General features: G+C 43.6%; 1 protein-coding gene across 11 annotated transcripts in view; it reads left to right on the top strand.

The window, feature by feature from the left end:
• The window catches only part of Sec31 (COPII coat complex component secretory 31), a 112,195-nt gene that overhangs the window by 32,954 nt on the left and 56,231 nt on the right, over window positions 1–23,010 (top strand). For 5 of the 11 annotated variants that reach the window (XM_089582475.1, XM_089582480.1, XM_089582478.1 and 2 more), the window contains exons 6-12: window positions 2,748–2,885; window positions 6,840–6,982; window positions 10,677–10,788; window positions 12,282–12,581; window positions 15,368–15,598; window positions 16,309–16,383; window positions 20,976–21,062. In XM_089582475.1, coding sequence (XP_089438601.1) covers window positions 2,748–2,885; window positions 6,840–6,982; window positions 10,677–10,788; window positions 12,282–12,581; window positions 15,368–15,598; window positions 16,309–16,383; window positions 20,976–21,062 — 1,086 coding nt within the window. The remainder of the gene's footprint in view (window positions 1–2,747; window positions 2,886–6,839; window positions 6,983–10,676; window positions 10,789–12,281; window positions 12,582–15,367; window positions 15,599–16,308; window positions 16,384–20,975; window positions 21,063–23,010) is intronic. The other 6 variants (XM_089582481.1, XM_089582479.1, XM_089582476.1 and 3 more) reach the window with 3 other exon arrangements.

The raw sequence follows: 23,010 nt of genomic DNA, 5'->3' as shown, positions 1-23,010 counted from the left end.
AAGTTGTATCATCTGGGAAAATTTTTCATCCAGACCGCCTGATATTTTAAAAATATAACTGTTGAATGAGGTGCAAACACATTTATTGATAACTTCACTTCATAAAAATGTCGATTAGCATTTCTTGGCACAAGGTCTGAACAGCTTCTTTTCTAGCGCTTGCAGAAGTGAGTCCGCATTTGCCTTGTCCTTAGTGCTGAAGGAGCATTGCAACACAATCTCCACTTGCACTGATGCATTGCAGGGAAGCTGCCATGCATCGTGCTCTTCATGCTATGTTCCTCAGACCTGGCCTTGCTTGTAATCATGTCATTGTAGGTCTCGGATGCTTTGCCCCCTTGCCCTTAGGCATGACGAAGAAATCGTTGCGTTATCCTATTCATGGCATGTCCTTGCGGAATTGACCCACTTGTATATTAGTGTGCTGCTTTTTTTTTTTTTTAATGCTTCGCCGTTTTGCATTTAGGCACTGCAGAGAAGTGACCACTGCAGATCATTGCCGCTGCATTTCAGTTCGTCATGTGGAGAATGGCCTTCTGCATATATATGAGAATTAACCCGCTACGCTATTGTGTCATACCCTTAAGGCGTAGCTTAAGTGCCCCCTGCAATTTTTTAATGCGTTGCATGACCTAAACGCAACTTTGACATCACAGCCACCATTTGGCTGTTGAAACCGAAACAGCATGACAGAGAAATTTGATTATAAATTGTTTATTTGTTGTAGGTGAATACCGCGTGGTAATCCACAGGTGCTAATGCCTTATGCATCATTACAAAGAAGAAAACGCGCAACTAAAATTAGGTGTGTATACTCCTTTAAGCAGAAGAAAAATAGTGTAACTCGTAGGACATTTTTATCAGTATGAACGCACTATTCCGATGGGTAAACCCCATCTTGTGATGTTTGTGGGTTTGTGCCATCACTACCAACAGTGCCACCATCCCACAACATCGTTTACACTCCTAGCTCTCCTGCTTGGCCGATACTCTCGCCGACATTGTGTCGCCAGCGCGTTTCGTTGTCCTCGTTCTCGACGCGTGAGAGTCATGGGCATGGAATCACTTGAGCAACCACATGGCGGCGATGGACGCATGCTGCTCGTGTCGTGTCTTTTCATGTGGTTGCCTTTGAGGTGGTGTTGCATTAATTGCTTTCACTCGTCCTACTAAGTTTAACTACGTTAAAACCTTGCCATTTCTGACATGAAAACCAGCATGATAAGCCAACATTAGAAAGCCAACAGTAAAGTAACAAGACAAGCTAACGTTCATGCAGTTCTGCTTTCGCACATTTATAGAGTTTAGGCAAAAATTCTCTGTCAGTTTTTGCCCACTCTTTTGAATGTATCAGTGAGGTTATGCTGTATATGCTAGCACTCCATCACCACACTGAATAATATGGGCTGTTAATCTGGTGTGACTATTGAGCATATTTTTACGGTCATAGCTGCATTTTATGTGCTATAGAGCTCTGCTGCATTACTCGTGAGTCCAACAAGCTTTCAAAACATTGGTGATGGAGCTACAAGAATGTCGGAAGCCTTAGAACTTTGAGCAGTATATCGCACCTTGGTGTAGAAAGTACAGGAAGAATACTAAACGTAGTACTATAAACAGCCTCTGAAGAGAAGAGCATGAAACATTGTTAACATGATAAATGCAGAGTACAAGAATACGCTTCGTAGGTGTGTAAAAATAATATGTTTTCTCTCACTACCTCAGGTTTCAAGAGGAGAATATGTGAATATACTGTATATTTCCGTGTACAAGTCAAGCATTCTTTTTTTGCAAATATGACCATTCAGATCTAGAGGTTTGGGGCTGACCTGTATGTGAAGCTGACCTACTTACAGAATCTAAGGTAGTTTCAGCTGAGGATCGGGTAGCATGCGTCTGCACTGATGCCCGTTCCAGCAGAGTGCATGGTGCTCCATGGGCAAAAAAAAAAAAACAGACATGAATTCACTTTCTTATCTGTTCCTCTGATGAAAATTAGAACTGAATGCTGTTTACGCGGCTTGCTTGCATTGTTGGTCGCTTTTGTGGGCAAGCGGCAGATAGCACGAGAGCAAACTTCGGGTAGCCTCCAGAGCATGCATCTTGCCGGAATCCGAAACAACAGGACTGTTTGCAATTCAGCTTTCAGCTTCCTAAGCTAGTGTGCAGAGCCGCACTTGAGTGGAAGGCAGACAGGTGTGCCATTTTATTGCCTTTTGTCTCCATTTGCGTTGAGCTGCTGGCCTTGCGATTGCATCGTTTTGCGTCTGTTGCTTTGAGCTGTGTGTGTGCTGCAGTATCATTCCATGGTAACCTACGTAACAAAGTGTCTGCTGAAAGACATTATTCTTCTTTTGGCTAGCTAGTGCAGCGGGGGAGGGGGGGTAGGGAGTAACAATTCATATTTGGAGTAAATTTTTTTATTTTGGCTATAGAGGACAGTGAGTTGGGGGGTTTAGACATGATTAGTCTACTACTGTCAAACCTCATTACAATGAATACAGATATTACGAATTATTATTTTATGTCTAACCAGTGCTTAGTCTGAATGAAACCATCACATTTAAGGTCATTCACTCATGATATTTGTGTGTTACTTGATCAAGTTAGTGAAATTTGTTGTTTGGAGGGAGGTAGTAAAAGAATAAGGCTGCCATTGCCTTTTTTTCTTTGTGCCAGAGAGCAGGTTATAATCTAGTAGTTTGTAGTGGCTAAAGTGTCTTGTCTCTGCCTAATTTTATCAACAGCCTCATGAGGACATCAGCTGCTTGGCATGGAACCGGCAAGTGCAGCATATCCTGGCCTCAACCTTTCCAGCACGCTGCATTGTATGGGATTTGCGCAAGAATGAGCCCATTATCAAAGTGTCGGACACCACTGCCAGAGTGAGTTCTTATGAATTAACTAACTACCTAGTGATGGTAGTGTATTGTGACTACCGGGGTTGGAGTTGCATCTCACGTTTTCGAGGGTCTACGCAGAGTTGAGGGGAAACGAGACACAGGACTAGAGGACAGGGATAACGTTATTTAAAAAAAAATTTTTGCGATGGAAGCACTAACTTTGACACGGCAACGAATAGAACGATGAAACAGAATGAGCGTGTTTCGTCGTTCTGTTTGTCGTTTCTGTGTCGTTGTGTCAAAGTTGGTGCTTCCATTACGAAAATACTATCCAGCTAGCCCAATCGTCGGTTTGTTGTCAAGATAACAGATTTAATCATAGGCTTAAGGTGTGTGTGACTGGTGTTGGGCGGCTTACCTATGGAGTGCGGCGCGACAATTGTATATAAATAGCATAATTACTGTATATAAATGTGCTTATGTAGCACAAACTGGTGCTCTGATGTGTTGCTGCCCTGCATTAACAACCAGCCATTATGTATGCTGTTTTAAGACACATTTTGGGTCTCTAGAAAGGCTAATATAATCCTTATGTACAATGCACAAGTATTTAAAGAAGCTGATTACCTTGTGAGATAGGGTTGGGAGATAGGGCCTTGTGCAAACACTTGTCCAGAGTCAACAGCCTCAGTTGTCTCATGGCAAGTGCCATTGCTTATTTTGCTTTTAATTTTTTTTTAATTTATGCTACTCTGTTACCGTTTGCCACCTAGCTGCTAAGACAGCATTTGCTGTCTGTTTAAATATTGGTGTGTCATGGAACTGTTTTTGCAATTTCAAGACCCTGCTGCCATAGCAAATGTTCCAGATGTGAAAACAGTGAGGCAAAATTGACAGCGATGCGCTGGCAAGTAGACTCTAAAAGGACTTAAAAGTGGACTCCCATTAAGCAGTTGCTATGCAGAAAAAACTGGTGTCGCAGTTATAGATTATTAGTGAAATCATGAAAGTATGTCGCAGCGTACCACAGGTTGCCATGCCCAGCGCACCTTGGCCCAATAGCTGCTAAGTCGGTGCACCTGTTGTGCAAGTTATTATCTGACCATTTCATTTAACCTTATGTGAAATAGAAAAGCACCGCTTTTGCATAAGGATGCATAAAAATACAAGGTACTTGAAGCACACTCTTCCTGCCATCTACCTTCACAGCATGGGCAGGACTTTGGGGCCAAGAGTACACCTGATATGTGCACTGTTATGATCTACATTAGTGTTTCACGATTCACATTTTTTAGCTTTTTAATGGTTATGACAGTTAAAGGCGAACTTAAAGGGATTATGAAAACTTGTTTGCACCATGAAAAGTTTAGCTTGTCAGAAGGGCCCTCAAGGAGGATATGTGAGCATGCCAGGTGTGTATAAATACTGTTACATGAAAACAATGAATGGAATGGGCAGAAGCGATGTAGTCTGGCATGACTGGTGTGGTTGGAGTATGGTATAATCAACAGTGCCAGTGATGGTATAATCATCGACGGTATAATCAGTATAATCGGTATAATCAGTGATGGTATAATCAATGACGGTATGATCAGCAGTGACGATATAAGCTGACCTGGTCCTGCCGAGAAATGGCATTGGCCAAATTTTTTACTGTGATAGCTGTATGGTCTACCCTCTTCGGATTACTCTTTTGGCATATTGCTTTGCTTGTGGACACAAAACCACAGTACCCCTAGCAGTAGCTCTGAGAACCACTGGGGAAAGTGGGGCGGTATGTTTCACTGTGCCCAGTGTGACTGGGCTGGTGTGCCCGAGCATGCAGGTTGCAGTTCGTGTGACAGGCGCTTTGCCTCTCCTGTCCTTGCAGCCTTCTCCTCCTCCTTGCAGTGCTGATTGCAGTCAAGACCTTTGATCTTTCCTACTGGTCTTGAAACCTCTGCATAACACTATGGGAGAGCTTGGTGTGCCACTCGGGGCGTTTTCACTATAACGTCCATTGATAAGAAAGGACAGCCTTCAATCTGAAGAAAGATTGGCACCATTCAATATACACATGGCCTGAGAGATCACTGGTGTCTTGCAATTAGGAAATGTACAAAAGCACTGTGAACACGCATGCACACGCGCACACGCGCATGCGATAAGCTGGGCTTGTCATGAGACAGAAATGACAGTTTGCTTATGATGTGCCTGGCTCGTCCTAGTATGCTAGGGGGTTAATTATTTGAATTTCACTCTGTGCTTAACCTTTTAAACTAACAATTTCTTTTTGACTCTTGTTTTGCACCAGTATATCTTTCCTTGTGCAAGGGTTCCTTCATAGCAAAACTGCAGCTTGCTGCCCACTAGTCAATGCTGGCATCTCTCTTAGTGGCTGGTTTTGTCCCTGTATCAAACTTTGTGGGAAGTTTTGTGACCAGTAAAACCTAAAATGACGTTTGTGTGACCGAGTGCAAGTGCGTAGTTTGCTCTTCGTGGAACACTTGCTACACTTTTCCTTTTCTCGGAACCTTTCCTCCTCGCAGTGGAAGGTTCGCCCCAGCCTGAGAGTGCTTTTTCACAGCAGTTACCAAAATGCTTCCCATGAAACTCCCGCAGAAGTACCAAAGCATTTCATAGGAGCTTCCAGAGCAGTGAGATTTGACACCTGTTACTAAAGCGACCTATTGGAATTCCCACACCAAAGCAATTTCAAAGGGCTGTCCACAGAAGTTATCAAAGTGGGCTCAAAGGAGGCTCCACAGCTATTGCAGTTGAGCATCCCATGTTCCAAGAAAAGGAAAGGGCACCTAGGGGTCCTTGATTTTTTTTTTCTTTCATTCTCATTCCTTCTTCTGTGGCAACTGCTGTGTTGAGTTCTTCTCGTTTTCTTGCTTTCCCTCTGCCTTGGAGGTAAATGCGTGGAAAGCCCCCTGCAGGCCAATGGCGCCAAGATTAGATGCTTGTAATTTTTCTTTTCTTATCTTGCACCTTCTGCAGTGTAGCTGTTATCAACTCAAAAAGTGGCTGCGCCACATACACTCTGTTTTCAGTCTTTACGACAAGCAACATGTGGTGTCATTACATGACCATGCCAGATATCTGTGCTGTGCACGTGTTGCCTTCCATACTCAGTGTTCGTGCCACATGCCACATTTGCCTCTGGCAGGCAAGAAGGCCTGGGGAAGCTTTATTTCTTTTTTTTTTTTGCCTTCTTGCTTTGAGAGAGCTGCACAAATGCTTCAGGTATAGTTGTACAATGTCTATATGGTTCCTGATCACTGAAAAAATGCATCTTGACTAAGAAGCACATTCAGAACTGTTCACATTAAGTGATTTTTTTTTTACATTGGTTCTGTGAGAACCCAGGAAAATGCTCTCACACTGTTTATTATGTTCGGGAATTTGACTTAACTCAGTTCATCTTTAATGGGAGTCCACTGTAACTGTTAGAACAGTCAACAGTTTACTGTTGGCAGTGTCTTAGTTGAAGTGGCACATAAAAAAATTTACACAAGGAAGAAAAAAAGTTCTTCTACAGAGTATGCTTTGCTGCTGGGGAGCTTTATGCTAGCACTAGTGGAGGACAGCCTGGCTTTGGTGTGTAGAAATTATTTTAATGACGAGGATTGAGGCAATGCTTCTGAATTGTGCAGGTGCTCACATGTGCACCACTCAACCTTAGTGTGGAAAGCCTTTTGAGAAAGACTGTCTTGCAAGGAATTGTTTGTTGTAATAAGCTCTCTCTCTCTCTTTTTTTTTTATCATGAGAAGGTGCAAAGTGCAATGCTTCTTGAATTCCATCCTCGATCCTCTGTAATGTGTTCAAGACAACAGGGATGTGTGAAGGTGCACTGTGTTGACCTCAGCTTAAAAATGTGATCCTGACAGGGCAGTTTTGAGGGGGGGGGGGGGGGGGGATTCATGCATCTGATTTAATTTTGCTACTTAGGCCCAGTGACCTTCAGGTGTGTGTCATTATGGCCCTGCCTGCTCTGTGTTGTATGTACACAGGTTCACTGCAAGGCTGTAGCGTGGCATCCTGAAGTGGCTACTCAACTGTGTTTGGCCTCTGAAGATGACCATGCACCCGTTGTGCAGCTGTGGGACTTGCGCTTTGCCACCTCACCACTCAAGACCCTCGAACACCACCAAAAGTGAGTGCTCCCCGCATTTCTGCCTCTGGTTGTTATATATATATATATATATTGAAAAATATAAGGTTTTTCAATTTCTGGTGACTTTATCTTATATTAATCAATCACCTGCCAAGAAATAATTTTTGGTATATATATATATATATATATATATATATATATATATATATATATATATATATATATATAGCAAACAGGGGAAGGGGAATGAGGGGCTCGTTATAAGTATAAGAAAAGCCAACAGCCACAGAAAATGGCTGTTGGCTTCTCTCATATATACAGTAGAACCCCGCTGTTACGTTCCTCACTGCTGCGTTTTCCCGGCTGTTACGTCGTTTTTTTTTTTCGGGTCCCGGCATAGCTTCCATAGGATCCAATGTATTGGGAACCCCGCTGTTACGTCGTAGCCGAGGAAACGATCCCGCATGATACGTCGCAACCGGGCTCCCCGAACCAGCCCGGGCAATGCGCGCCAACCGCCATTTTGATTTTTGACGAGTCTTGGCCAGGCTTGGCTACGGAACTGGCTGCAAGAAGCCGCACGCGAGTTGGAGAGGCCGCCGCTAGATGGCTATCTGCCTCGCGAACGCCGAATGCCGCGATCTTTATCTGGGAGGTGGTGACGAGGAGGCAGGGCTGTGGCATGTTGCAAGTTGCGCGTCCGCGCCGAGGGTGGCGCCCCGGTCGAAACGATTGCAGCGATCCTGGTATCGGCGGTAAACGGGGCTGCACTTAAGCCTAATAAAAGTAAAATTTTTCGACCACTATCAATAATAAAAACATGCTTATGAACTAAATTATAACCAGCCACAGGTATTAAAAATCAGACATCAAAGAAATTAGTTGCGAAGATGACGACGCGGGTAACGCGGCAGCAGACGACAAGCAGACGACGCACGGTCAGCCGCGCAAGCGAAAACGGCGACGTCGACGACATTCGCACTGCAGCAGCGTCATTGGCGTCATGTCGAGTCACACAGTGAGCTTTTCTTGGAGTCTTTATACTAAGAACTAGCACTGCAGCATATTGTGTTGTCCCTAGCCCAACGCACTGTGATTTCTTCTACACGAGTCAAAGGTTGGAAATTTTCTCTGCCTTTCTCTGCGTGTGTTTATTCATAGCCACAGACTGATGCGTTTCAATACAGATCAGATGTTTTCCCTGCTATTTACCTAAATCTCTTACAAAGTCGCGTACAAACGTATATTCAGTCATGTAGCATTTTATTACGTATACTGTACCTTGATACCTTTTTTATCTCCTATATATTCTCTGTGCGCTCATGTCTTCTAGGTTCACATGATGGCGTTTTTTTATTTTGATTTTTAGGATGCCTGTTACTGATACTGCAATGTCACTCATACTTAAAATCACTTTTTGGACATCGATTGTCACTGCTGATGTTCTTTTAATAAATTGTTCTTTGTACAAAAACCATTTACGCTTTTCGTTCTCGATCGAGCGCAGCTGCTAAGCAGTCGCGCCGTTCGCCACCATACACCATGCTACATCAACAGACACATCGAAATACAAAAGCGAGTGAGCAGATTCCGTAAGTACTTAGGAAATCAAGCGTGAATGCAGCGCGGGATCAGTTAATCACCACTATTTACAAAGCTTGGATCGAGCTAGCGGCCGCCAGCACCAGGAACGCGCGAGTACAGTGCACTGTAGCGCGAGCAACCGGCCACAACCAGCCGCCTAAACGCGCGCCGCCATATTGGATTTTTGATGCGTTTACCGCCTCTCCCAGGTGCCGCCACCATCGCCTTCGAAAAAAAAACGTCCTCATTGGCTCTATGAGAGTGTCACTCCCTTGGAGGAGGCGCGCGGCTGCGGTCGCTTATCTGTTTTTCTCAGCCAGCGTTCGCTTCGGCCCACGCAGTTGTTGCGACTCGCGTCTTTTCTTTTCTTTCACTCTTTATTTTTATCTTTTAACTCTCCTCTATCTGCAAGTGACAGCGGTGGTGGCTCGGCTGGAGCCAGTCGGCAGGCCCGTGCAATTTCCTTTTCATCCTTCTCTCAGTCGCAACAACATCTTTATCGTGCTTTGATGGCGTGATAGCGTTGCGTGAGCGGAAGGCGCTTCCCCTTGAGGAAAAGCTGGACGTACTAAACGCAGTCGACACATAGAGTAACATAAAAGTAAAGAGCGGACACTCGGGCCCTTTCGCGGCCGAGTTCGGCGCTTCCCCGTTTCCGCCAGATGGCACTGAGCGTGCAAATAAAAAAAAAGAAAAAGAGTATGGTCTTCGCATGTCTTGGCTTGCAGTGACGTGCGCTGCGCGCCTACGGCCGCAGTTACGTCAGCAACAGCGGCGTTTTTTAACTGCGTCAAGCCAACGGGCAAGCACGCCCAGGCGGCAGTGAGCGACGAACCGACGGTGTGAGCGGCTGTATTTTTTTGTGGCGTCTGCAAGCTTCGTGGGCACGTCCGTTTTGTGTACTGCTGTGGTGCTGCGACGGTTGTTTCTTCCACCCCGTGAACTGTCCAACAAGAAGCTGCAGCTGTCGGCCTTAAAGGCGGCGGCGGCTCTTCCTAAGCACTTCCAAAGAGGCAACAAAGCTGCGTCAAGGGCAGATGCCCACCACCAGATTTTGAAAGTAGAGCCTCCAAGATTCCTATTCAGCCTATCATCTCTGAGGCCAGTGCGTTTCCCCGAGTCCGCTAGGTGCGCTGTGCACAAAAGTCGGCCGCTGGGGCCTACGGGAGTGTCCGCTCTTTACTTCTATATTACTCTATGGTCGACAGGCTGTCGGGGCGGCCTACCGGGAGCAGCGGGGCGAGCAGCCACGAACATTTCAGTGCTTGACGCTGTGCACAACGTCGCTTCAGCGTAGACTGCAGTGAGCGCGTGAACTGCACAGCACTGCTGCGTGCGGTGTGGCCGCACCGCAAAGCGACGCTGACAGCAATGCGGCCTTTGCTATTGAGAAACGCGTTGTTCTTTCCAGCGAGCGAAAGAAACTGCAATCCATCATTCTCGATTTTTTAAAGTCCTAGGGTCAATTTGCGGAAATAAATTGTTTCAAGTCAAAGCTGCACTGTTTTCATTAATTTTCGGTGCTTTCCTCACTGTTGCGTTTTCCCGGCTGTTACGTTTTTTTTTCCCGGTCCGGTGAAAAACGTATGAACGGGGTTCTACTGTATACATAGTGTGTACTGCCGCCCTACTCCTATCCTTTCTTCTATCACTCCTCCCCCCCTTTCTTTCCTTCTCCCTGTCCTTATATTCCCGCTAGCCACAGCTCAGGTGCTTCAGGTTTCGATGGCAGATGCCACGGCTAGCAGCATCTGTTTCTTCAATTTTTATTTTTTACTACCAATAAATAGCCACTAACAACAACAAAATGAACTTTTTTTCTAAAAGAGTGAAGATGTGTGCAAAACCAATGCCCCTTCCTGTGTGTGGTACTAGGTGGCAGTGGGCTTATCTTGGGTCCATGTTCATTACTGAATGAAACCCCAGAAATGTGTGCAAGTTATCTACAGTATAGTCTTTTATTTTTTAGAGCTGAGACTAGCTGCTGACAAAAATGCAACTGAAAGGCATCTCAGGCTTCAGTTTTTGGAGACATTTTGCAAGAAAATGTTGTTTCTTGCTGAGCATGCAGATTTTGTGATTGTAGCTGATACTTGTGAGTTGCTAGTCTGGCTCATCAAACTTGCACATCTTGTTATCTTGTTTATAGAGGTGTCCTGTCTATTGCTTGGTGCCCGCAAGATCCGGACTTGTTGCTATCATGCGGCAAGGACAACAGGATACTCTGCTGGAACCCAAATTCCAATGTACCAGGTGGAGAGGTAAGCCGATAGTGTCCATTTTCCCACACTTTCAAGTTACCGTTGTTCCTATGTTGTGGCATTAAAGGACCTTGAAAGCTTATCAATTGCTTTGAAACAGTTAAAGGACTATAGACACCAAATTTTTGCTTGCATGTTTTCTTCCTTCAAATGATGCGTTAGACATAAGCATACGTACTAGATCGTCGTGTGATATTTGCCTACAACGACTAAATAATGTATAATTGAATTTCTTTTTGGCGATGTTTTGGATTCGTTTTCATCAACTGAACGATGGCTGTGATGTGTAGTTGATCTTTAGGTCACACGAGACACGAAAAAAAACTCCAGTATAACTGCTCATACATTGTTTGTTATCATTCCAGCTCTTGAAGCAGGCTGGTTTAAGTATTGCAGTGAATTAGAACTACATATCAGTGTTCGTATACTCTACCATACTGGCAATTAGAGGTTGATGTAAAGTGATTTTCAGGATGTTTTGATAGTCCCTACGGAGTGAAAAATTGGTCGGCAACTGTGTTCAGGCAATGGTACTCAGTGAGCACGAATCCTTGCAATTGCTGTACTAACTAGCATTTTCAATTACCAAGTTGCCAAAGGGTTTTTCTGCATTGCATTTGGAAGGAAAATACAGCAAACGCCTGTTAAGGCTAATAGTATGAGAAAATTTGGTTGTTTCCTGTAAGATTCAGCATAAAAAGAGAGAAAAAAATGCTCAAGATGAATTGTTTCGTGTATTCTTTGGTTAAGACAAACTTTCACAGCGACCACAAACCATGGTAACACCGCGCAACAGTACTCGTGGAGCATCCACGCAGCATTGTAGAGGAAGGAAAAAAAAAAGACTGATGATTTAGCTTGGTTAGGCCTAATGTGATATAGGTGCGCTGGCACTAGTTGTTGTGCTTAGTTTAGCTTAATTATTAAGGGGAGGTGCAGGTCTTAAAATAAGCATTTTTATTACAGTTAAACCTGGATGTAATGAACCTCCATATAGTGAATTCCTCGATATAACGAAGTTTTTTAATTGGGAACAAATTCATTGTAGCACTGCCTTTCCAGCCAGTCATATGGTATTGATAACAGTGGATTAAGTATGCACATCACCTTTTATACTCGAGTATAAACTCTGTCTGTGCTGAAATAACTTTTTTTTTTTTTTCCAAGCAACCACATCTTGTAAACTTTTGCTGCCGACTGTATGTACGCATGTTCCCTAAATGTTGTATGCTTCATGTTGCAGACCCTCTATACAGTGAAGTCCTGTGGGTGCTATGAGTGATGAAATAAAGGGGAATACCTGTTTTTATTTTTTTCTTGGTGGGGGGGGGGGGGGGGGGGTAGCACGTTCACAGTCTCCATTCGTGAGTGAATGTGGCTGTCATCTTGGAATGCCCACAGTTGAGCTTGTGGCTGAGGCAGCACTCTGATTATCGGACTGTGATAAAGTCTGCAGGGGGGGGGATATCAACGGCATCTTTCGGTGTATGCAGGTGGTGTGTGAAATTCCAACTGGTAACCAGTGGCACTTCGATGTGGCGTGGTGCCCACGTAACCCAGCGGTCATCTCGAGCGCCTCCTTTGATGGCCATGTTGGCATCTATTCGTTGCTTGGAGGCCAGCAGCAGGCCCAAGCGAGTCCTCGGCTCGCTGAATCCTTTCCCGGTGCTGACACGCTGGCCCAGTTGCCGGCAGCATACCAGCAACAGCAGCAGCAGCAGCAGCGTGGTGTCACCATCTCGCTCCTCAAGCCACCCAAATGGCTGCGAAAGCCTGTTGGTGCTTCCTTTGGGGTTAGAGCATTTCATGACCTTTCTTGGAACTGGTACATTATTTTGTGCTCTTTTTTTTTTCATTTGCTTATGTTTGCTGTTAAGCTTGCTTGAATTCTGCCATAGCATATGCAGTGGGTAGGACAGGGGTTCTCAAAGTAGGTTCCACAGAACCCTTGAGTTCTCCCAGGCACCTAAATTCATGCATGCCTTAACCTCCACCTTTCGTTTCACCTGCTGTATAGCAGATTATTGTAGAATGTTTCACTACAGAGCTAATCGTGATCTAATTTAGGCATTTTTCAAGGGACCATGAATCTGCATGCTGTTTTTCGTATGCACCTTAACCCTTATTCTGCCACTCCCGAGATAACTCGGGCTACCATATATGCACACCCCCTGCCTCTCCCGAGTTAACTCGTTTTGGCTTTTTAACTCGCCCCCTGCCGCTCCCGATAATACTCGTGTAAAAGAAAACTATGCAGTTATGCAGCGCCATCTATGGAGAGACTCTGTAAACTCATAGATCTTGTAGGGTAAATTTTAAACAACAGATGGCGCGCATGTTTCCACATCCGAGTCGCTTCGTTTTGGTCTGTGCACAGCAGCCATGAGGCTATGTGCCACACTCGTCCGCGCTTTGACGGACGAAGAAATTCAAAATTGCTTGTGAATTCGGAGTCCAATGATAATGAGAACGAGGAAGGAGCCCACCTAAGTGCCTTGTCGGGTGATGACAGTGATGAAGTCCCCCTGCCACCGAAAAATCCGCGTAAGAAGAGGAAATCCGACAGGCCAGATTGGTGCTGGAAGATTGATTCATTACAACTAATATCTATAAGATTATCCTGAATAAACATGTCTATATGTCCTGCAGAGAATTTTAGTGTGTTACTATCAAAAAATTTCCAGGAAACTAACATGCAAAAAAAACCCGGCAGGGTGTGTGCAGATGTGAGTAAAAAAACCTGGCAGTGAAAGGATTAAGCTGAAAGAGACAGCAGTCCAGCCACATGGGGTTCCCCAGGTGAAAAGATTGAGAACCTTTCCTGGAGGGTGATGTAAACAATGCAGTTAAATTAGATAAATTTATACTCATGAGGAACGATAAAATAAGGAAAGTGTGTCTATCTTTTGCCGATGCTGTGTAATACCTGCTGCTATGCTATGTGGTGGTGGCTGTTTCATCATTCCGAAGCAATTTGAACCCTTAACTTGAAGTGAATGTATAAAATAACCGTTCAGTGTCGTGCTTTGAATGTGTATAAATGGTGTCACTAAGGCAGCTTATTAAGTGGGGATGCAGCTGTGAAATCTCCAAAACAGGCCAAAAATTACTTTTGAAGATTGTTGCATCCATCTGTATGCCTTGTTTTTTATGCTGTATTTTAATATCTGACATTGGCTGGGAAGTACTCGAAAAAAATTCATTCGTGAAACAGGGCAGCCATGTATTGCGGGGAAGCGCTCGAGCAATGGGCATTTTTCTTTGTTATTGTTTTCTGCCTAGGTACGTTGCTGAGGAGATTTCTGCTCTGCTGCTTTATTTATCTTGATCCCGTTTTTGTTTGTTGCACTCTTGGGACGATATTGCAGGTCAAGACATTCTTTGTTTTTCAAATTTGTATTAAATTTCTTGCGTGAAATTTTCTTCTCAATATGTTAATGGGCACCGCGTCACAAAAATTCAAAACAAAAATTTGTGCTTTGCGAAAAAAAAAAAAATTCTAAGAATGTCTTGTCCTGTAGCACGCAAGTTGTAATGCTATGAATGTTGAACCAACTTTCTGCCACATTTTCCTAACTCTGCAGCCTTTTTACTAGATTCATAGGAAAAATATATAGTATTGGAAAACAATTTTCCAGTGATAAAACAGCGAAATTTTGTGATAGTAGTCAAAATTGTTTTGAATATGCTAAAAAATTTTCATGTGAATGCATCAGGAATGAATAAATTTTTGCTGATGGCTGCAGCATTAATAAACGAATTTTCAAGCAACCTGCTATTATTGGCACAGTATTATATTATATCATGCTTTTAATTAGTTTTAATGCTTTAATGAGAGTAAAAAATACTGGGGGCAGTTTAATCTGGTTACGTGCTTTGCATGCGAAAGCACTGTGCACTACTGCTGTTTCCGTTGGTGCATTTGTGGTTTGTGCATTTGTGTAACTTAGTTCGCATTGGCCACCAAACCGCAAGCCATTCGGAGCTCTGTGGATAAATGCCCTTATGTGCAGAATTGGTTATTCACTTTTTAACATTCATATATGGCGGCGGGTCCTCATACCAGTATCAGCACAGTGGCGCTATGCTCCACTCCACTGGCAGGTGGCTGTTTCTGTCACAGCAACTTCACGAGCAACTTCTCGCGCATCTGGCGTTGCACTCCTCCGAATTTACCCGAGCTTACCCGAGCTTCCTCCCATTGGCTGCAGCTTGCGCAGCGCTCCTTACTTACCTGAGCTTACCTGAGTTACTGAGTAACTCGGGTAAGTTCAGGTAAGTGTCCACACATTTTCATGGTTAACGAGCGAAAAAAGACGAAGAGAAGACAACAACACGACACAAGCGCTCACTCGCAACTCGCACACTTTTTGTCCACACTTCTGTTAACACTTTCTGCTAACGCCATGCATGAGCAAAGTAATGCTTATGCAATAATAAATTGGCGAAAACAGCAGTGCACTTATTTAACGTTTTATTTCTAGTGGGGTTGTCCAGAGATAGTTGTTGTCTTTTATGGTCGGTGGCTCCTCATCTCTGTGTCAACAGGTAAAATGCCACTTTTGGCTTGCTGTTGCAGTTTGGAGGCAAGCTGATTTCATTCACCAAGCAGCAGCAGCAGTCCTCTGGAGGTGCCCCTTCAGCTCAGCTGATCCACATCAGTCAAGTAGTAACAGAACACACCCTGATGGCCCAGTCAGCTGAATTGGAGGCTGCACTGAGCACGGGGGCTTTTGCTGACTTTTGCCAGCGCAAGGCTCAAGACTGCCATGAAGACCCTAACCTCAGGCTAGCCTGGTCCTTCATTCAGGTGCGTGCAGCTTGACATACTTTGGATGCCTACAACTGGCCGTGTTGTGGTACTTAGACACGGACGTGCTATTTTCTTCGCACGTTTTTCTTAGTGTGTTTAGATTCAAGCTCATATGTTGTGTCATTCTTTTATCTAAAGTTCTAGTTCAGATTGCCTGTGGCATGTGATTTTTGTCTGCTGGTTTCGGGAGCTTCTGTTGCACTCGGGCCACAAATTGTTATGTGTAACTTTATCGCAAGCAAGAGGACCTAGTCACGATAATCTGCAAATGCCTTAAGGTTTTAGCGTCTGAGGTGTGCTTGGGGAAGCCACACTTGGTTGACATACCCCCTCCTCAAAATTCCGCTTTCTGTATTTGTTATTAATGCCTCCACCAAAGCTACTTCAACAAAACTTGTAGTGGGGCAAGTTGGTGCATAACTTATGGAAAAAATAATAGCACAAAAGTGACGCACACAAAAAGGCCAAAAAAGGCGCTATTCTTTTTTCCAAAACCAAAGCTACTGTCATGCTAGCATTGTGCATAACATTCCTTTTTCATCTCATTTTGGCAACATCAACTGTCAGTGTGGTATATTCACGATGTTGCTTCCCCTTTTTTCTTGTGTGTTCAAGGATTTCATAGCTGAGGGCATGGTTGCAGCATCCATGACATCTGGTATATAGGTGACCTCAACTCTAATTTTTTTGTTTCCTTTTCTTTGTAGGCTAACTTTGAAACATCTCCGAGGGCAAAAATGCTTTCACTCCTTGGCTATGACCCTGACGATGTGACTAGCCAGGTACAGTTTGTCTTCCATACTTCACGCGTAACTTCCTTGTCGAGATGTTTGCAGTTTAGAAACTTTGGTCTTTTTGTAAATAAATAACTTTATAATTCACTTAACAGCACATTTTTTTTGTAAATAAATTTACCTTTCTAATTCACTTAACACCACACTTGCTATTAGAGATAAATTTTAGCTCTTGTCTTGATATTTGACGTAGCCTGCAAGGTTAGTGGTATGGTATGGCAAGAATGTTGAGGGCTATGCTGAAGTGCACTTTTTTCACATGCATTATAAATAGGGGCTGGACTTTTCAGTTTACATTTTTTGAAAATTTGGAATTTTTTGGTGCTTATTTCAGAGCACTGTTTTCATTTTTTTCGGGGACTATTATTTAATGCGGATTAATTACCAGTTTCTTTGTGGGACATGAAGTGGTATTCATGAGCAGCCGTAAATCATTTAGTGCACATCTTGGCCCCTTCGTTAGCACGAGAAGTTAATCCACCAGTGATTAACGCACAAATGGTCATGTAGTAGGCGTGTGTGAATAGCGGTTTTCTGGTTTGAAGCGAATAGTAATTTTCTTCAAATAATTTTGAAGTGAATATTTCGAATGCTTCTGGCACACAAAAAAAGTTGGAACAGCACAACAGGCATTTTCGAAATCATGTATTTTTAGAACACACAAGGCCACTACATAAAAAAAAGAAGGGAGAGTGCATTGAAGCTTTGTCACACTCATTGGAGCTGTGTTGATGTCCCGCAAAAATGGTAGTCGGAAATTAGGGTAGTTGACCTATATGTGGAGCTGTGTATTTGTGATGTACGAGACCTATGAAACCCCAGACTACTGGTCCTAAAGAGGGTGTGGAGGTGAACTTTATTTTTTTGAGTAGAGTGATGAAAATTGATTTATCTTATGGGGTTTAATGTCCCAAAGTGACTCTGGCTATGAGGAACGCCGTAGTGGAGGGCTCCGGAAATTTCGACCGCCTGGGGTTCTTTAACATGCACTGACATCGCACTGTACACGGACCTCTAGCATTTCGCCCCCATCGAAGTGCAACCGTGGCTGCTGGGATCGAACCCACGTCTTTCAGGTCAGCAGATGAGCGTCATACAGTTATGGACAAAAGTTTGCGGAATATGGATTCACAAAAAAAAAAGAAAAATTCTGAGTAGCTTTGGTATGGCCAGTAAGCTGATACTTCTTCCAGCAGATGGAGCATGCATTTCCCCTCCTATATATTTCTACGATTTACGGGTGCCGCCACGGTGGCCCAGTGCTTATGGCGCACGGTTGCTTACCCTAACGACACAATTTCGATCCTGTCCACGGTGGTCACATTTCGATGGAGGTGAAATGCTAGAGGCCCGTGCGCTATGCAATGTCAGTGCCCCAGATGGTCGAAATTACCTGGAGCCCATCACTACGGCATCCCTCATAGCCTGAGTTGCTTTGGGACACCAAACCCCATTAAAGGAAAAAAAAAAAAATTATATGATTTGCATTGACCTCCTTTGCCACATGACTGTGCATAGACCTGTACGTGTTGAAAGAAATGCCTAAAAAAAAGTAACGAAAGTTAAAATGATGGAACCGTCTGACAAAACTCAAGTGCAACTTGACTTTTAAAAACTTGGCTCTGATGCTATCGTTGGGTTGTTGCACTGGGTTGGGCAAGAAGGCAAGGCATCATGTGGTCCGAGTGTTGTCTGCAGCGATGGAACTGCTGCTGAAATGTTACAGTAGCCAGAATATAACAGATACTTGCGACGTTTATGAATGGTTTCGCGTCAAGTGTCGTTACATGCAGTGGAGAAACCTTAACCAAGTATCTGCCCTGAGCAAGTGATGACAGTAAATCAACAGCGTTACGTTAGCAGACGCCATTTGGTGAGGAGATCAAGCCTTCCAGTATGCAATGACGTGGAGTGTAGTGGCACAGTTTATTTATTTAGTTTATTATGGGGTCCTGCAAAAGCATTATAGCAGAGGGCACATTTCATATGCGGGTACGGCCAAGAAAACAAAAAAATACAGTGACAAAAAATAAATAAAAACGTGTGCACGAGTGTGCATGCACACAGAGAGACAGACAGACAGAGAAGAGGACAACTGTACATCACGTTGCACATCTGATGTGAATGAGCTGAACTGGCCTTTAATGAAGCATTCAGCAGTGCCAGCAGGTAATCTGTTCCAGTCATTGATCGTCAGTGGAAAAACTGAATATTTTTAATGCATCTGTCTGACATTTAATCTCATGTATTTTCCGCTGACGATTGAGTTGTCTGGATAAGATGCATCTAGATGCACAACTGCGCTCCTTAATCCAGTGGTGCCACCACTTCACCCCACCCCTGACTTCTGCACCTTGTTAATTTCTTTCTTTGCCTGAATGTAACTCTAGCCAGCTGCCTGTGGCTTGAATAGCAAGGATACTGGCCTTTTTCGATGGAAATGTAATTTTGGAAATTGAATTATGCGTATTTAAAATTTTTTTCTGTTTAAACTGAAAAGTCCAGTCCTTAGTTATGAACATCTCAGCTTTCCAGATAAGTAAATAAACTAACATTTCTTCATAACTTCATTCCTTAAGATAATGTTGCTTGCTATTTATTCTGTCATTGCAATGTTTGGAGATACTAATTAATAATCAGTCTCTGATTACATCCCTACTGTGAGAGGGGATTTGTAGCATCTGAATTCTTATAGGGTCATAGTATCTCTAAACTAATTGATCTGTTTGTTTTTTTCCCAGCAGGTGCCCAACGTAAGCTTTGCATTTCAAAATCCCTTTTAAAAACAAATAAAGTGGAATCTCATTAAGTAAGACTTGCTTAATTTGAACATCTGGATTGTTCGAGCTCATGCTTTGGTTCCACAAGCATCAAGTATATTAAAAGGATCCCTTTATTTCGAGGCCCATTTACTGTATGATGTCAGTGCAGTTGAAAGAATGCCAGGTGGTCGAAATTATCTGGAGCTCTCCACAGCCGCGTCCCTCATTACCTGAGTCACTCCGGGGCATTAAACCGCCTAGAACCTAAACCTAAACATTCATTTCAAACTCCACGTAATTCAAACAAATATCTGGTATCCTTCGAGTTCAGATTATTGAGAGTTGACTGAGCTTGAATGATTCTTTATAAACACCTTCCATAGAAGCGTAAGCAGTTTAGGCTCCCAAATGTTTGGGGTCAAAGCCTCTTTCTATGCTGCTCAATTTTTCTCCTCGCTGTGTGCAACTTGCTTGGTAAAAATTTTTTTATGCATTTACAAGTTTTGTCACAGCAGGCTTCAACTGTATTGTCATTACATGCATTTGTGTTTGTGCCTTATCTGTGTTGTGAGTAAAGTAGTTTGGAGACTGGTTGTTTCGTATGTGACTGGTGAAACTAGTTGGGGGAGGGGTATGGTGCATATTTTTATGTACATAAATGTGTAGCACGTGGCAATCTTTGGCACACACTCCTGCTAACCTTATATTGCCATCTGGCTATTGCTGTCTCACATCCAAATCTGAAAACGCAACTTTTGGTGCATTTTCCTAGGTTGCTGATGGTGTTCTTTGTGTGGCACCTGCAAATTTAATGGGAGTAAAATGCAAAAATTCTTCGTCGCTAAATTCTTCTGTGCGTACTGAGAAGCCTTTGAGAAATAATTAGTCCAACGATCTCAATTACATTGCCTTTTTAAGCCTACGTGTTGCTGAGTTTTTCTGTGAGCTGCTGGAAGGTGGTAATTTCACTAGTGCTGGTAGCGATTTTCTAATAGCATCATTTACTGTCAGGGCTCTTTAGCAAGTTTTTTCAGAAAGTTTGGTGCCTTACGAAACGCACCATGAAATACCCCATGAATATAAATCTACTGTAATACTGTTGTACTGAATGCAGACTAGTTTCGCAATGATGAGCACCGCTTGCACTGTGAAGTTTAACGATTTGTTGTAAACGTAATATGGGATCACGTAGTTGAGTGCAAACCACACAATGGTTCTGTGGTGGCCCTCTGATAAGAGCAGCACTCTCATACAATTGCTGTCTGACACACTCAGGAAAGTAGTGTGGTGCCACTGTTGAGGGCAAGATTGGACGTGGACAAAGCACTGCATTCAGTGTGCAGCAAAAGCATCATGACATTGGCAGATGCCCTGTGAGTTATCACACGAAGAGAAAACGGGGTTCGATCCCCAGGGCTGTTGGGTACCCACCGGTGAAACAATGGGTACAAGCTTTCCCCTGGTCTGGCACTCGGCTTCAGGGTGAAATGCTTGGGAAATGGATCTTTGACCTCACCTTGAGTAAACGAAAAAAACATCATGTGCCATGGCGCTCTTTGGCCACAGATGCCCATGTGCCATAAAACATCATCATTATCATCAAAGATAAAACATGCCTGAAGTGATGGTCCCCAGCTCTACTGATTAGGCCTGTACTGCGATACAAACCACACCTGCCTTAAAGAAACTTATTTTTGGCATGCTGCTTTTGCAGCCTTTAGTAAATGAAATCTGTCTTTCTGTGTCATGTGACCCTTCCTCATCAAAACCTGCATAGTGCCCTTAGAACGGCTACTCTTTACGTTTTGTCTTGACTAGTTGTCTTTGGCTGGCCAGGAGTCGGAAGATACGGACGACCTGGACCTCTCCAATGACATTGGCAGTGTGTCGCTCAATGCAACGGTAGTATGTATTTTCATGATCGTCTTTTGTCTGTTCTTTGTTATTGCTTTTGCATGATAGTGCTTCCTGTGTTCAAGGCAGCTGAGATCGTTTCATTTGTAGTGAACCTGCAATGTTTCGCATTGCTGAGTCCTGACTTACAGATGTATTTTTAGAATCAGTTCGAATTTCAAATTTTTTAAGTTCAAATTTTTTGTGGGAGCATTCAGTGATAATGTGCTTGGCTTAAGGTATGTTGAGGCAGAAGAAGTGCTACAATGAAATGCAGGCCTTGCCTTTATAGACGTGCTAGTCGTTCCAGAATTCAAAAAGAAGTGTGCCATGATTAGACAAAGCATATATGTAAAGCATCAGCTTTGTTACTAACTGCGTTTCTTTTTGAGCGCCATACAATTGGCAGTTGGACTGAATGCAGACTGCCTTCTAGTGGTAATTGCCTAAAACAGGGGTTCTCAAACTTTTTTGCTTGGAGGAACCCCAAAAGCCTTCAATAAGTTCCAGGGAACCCCCCCCCCCGCTTTCACTTACCAGCAATGTTGTCGAGTGCATTTTTGCAAAGAGAGAGTTGCAAAGGTTAAATGTTTATCGCACAGATTAATACAAATACTAATGTGATGGGTGGTACTGCTTCCCTTTTAAAAGCAAGTCAAAGCGTGGCTCAGTAGCACTCAGAGCCAGTCTCATATCAGCTGCCGGGTCAGGGCCGGTGAGGGTTCTCGCGGAACACAAGAAGACAGCCCGCGGAACCCAGTTTGAGAACCCCTGGCCTAAAGCTTGAAAAAGTGGTGTAAATGAATGGCACTCACTTGAATGCTTGCTTTTGGAAGCCCCGCATGACTGCTTGCAGCAGGCAGCTTTTTGCAGTGCGTTTGAGCATGGTAGAATAGAAGCTTTACTGGAGGTGGCCGTAACATTAGGAAGGCTGTGAGAGTGTGTTATGTTCATTGCACATTTTTCACAGATGCCTTCGTAGCAGAAAGATTGGATGTGCGAGTTTTATCTTGTGAGGAAAACTAAGAGAGTGTGTGAATATAGAATTTTTAATTTTAAAATAAGTATATGTATATACTTGAATGATTGACTATTTTCGAACAGTTTAATATAAATATTGATATAGTTTAAGTTTTTTAACGATTCCCTTTACAAAAAATGTGGTGAATTTTAAGAGTTTTAGTGCCACTGGGTTTGGTGAGGTGATGCGAATATTCGAACGTTTCAAATATTGAAACGAATAATGCAGTATTCGATTCAGTTTTCGAAGCGAATAATGCGGTTTTCGATGCAGGCTTCGAAGCGAATAGCAGTCAGTATTCAAAAACTTTGAATATTTTCGAAGTTTTTCGAAGTTTGAGAATTTAGAAAAAGAAGCTGCCGAAAGAAGCAGTCAGTCGATGGTCTTATGTACACACTGACACTTCCACGCGATCGCACCATGCTGAATGTCGGCATGCGTCGTGCACACAGCGCGGTGCCTGTGTCTGCCTTCAACAGCTGCGTCCACAACTTGGTCTCCAAAAACCACAGCACGAGAGAGTGGCAGCTAAGCGCGGGACACTCGGCTGTGGCGTAGTGTTATAATGCAGTGGCCAGCGAAGCTGATCTGTTCACGGCCGCGGGTTTGAAACCAACTCGCGGCCATAGAGTGTTTTGCATTGTTGGCCTAAAGCCTGCTGGCAGGTTGCCAACAGCCCGGTGGGCAGGTGTACCTGCCAGAGGCTTCGGACAGACAAACATCAGCAAAATCTGAGGTTGGGAGGCTTTAGTGCTAGCACATTAAGAGGTAAGAATGCAGAACCACCAACATGACCGAAGCGAACGCTTTGTCGATGTTGGCTGGAAACCAACTTCGAAGCAGGCGATACCTTATTGTTTAACACCCTTTAACGGCTGAAATTAAATTAGAGGTGAAACGCTAGTAATTGTAGGTACCGCGATGAGAAAACCTGGACTG

This window comes from Amblyomma mixtum, chromosome 3, assembly GCF_055824585.1.
Source record: "Amblyomma mixtum isolate Tamu chromosome 3, ASM5582458v1, whole genome shotgun sequence".
Lineage (NCBI taxonomy): Eukaryota > Metazoa > Arthropoda > Arachnida > Ixodida > Ixodidae > Amblyomma > Amblyomma mixtum.
Note: the sequence above shows the minus strand (reverse complement) of the source record. Positions and strands in the feature narration are given on the sequence as shown.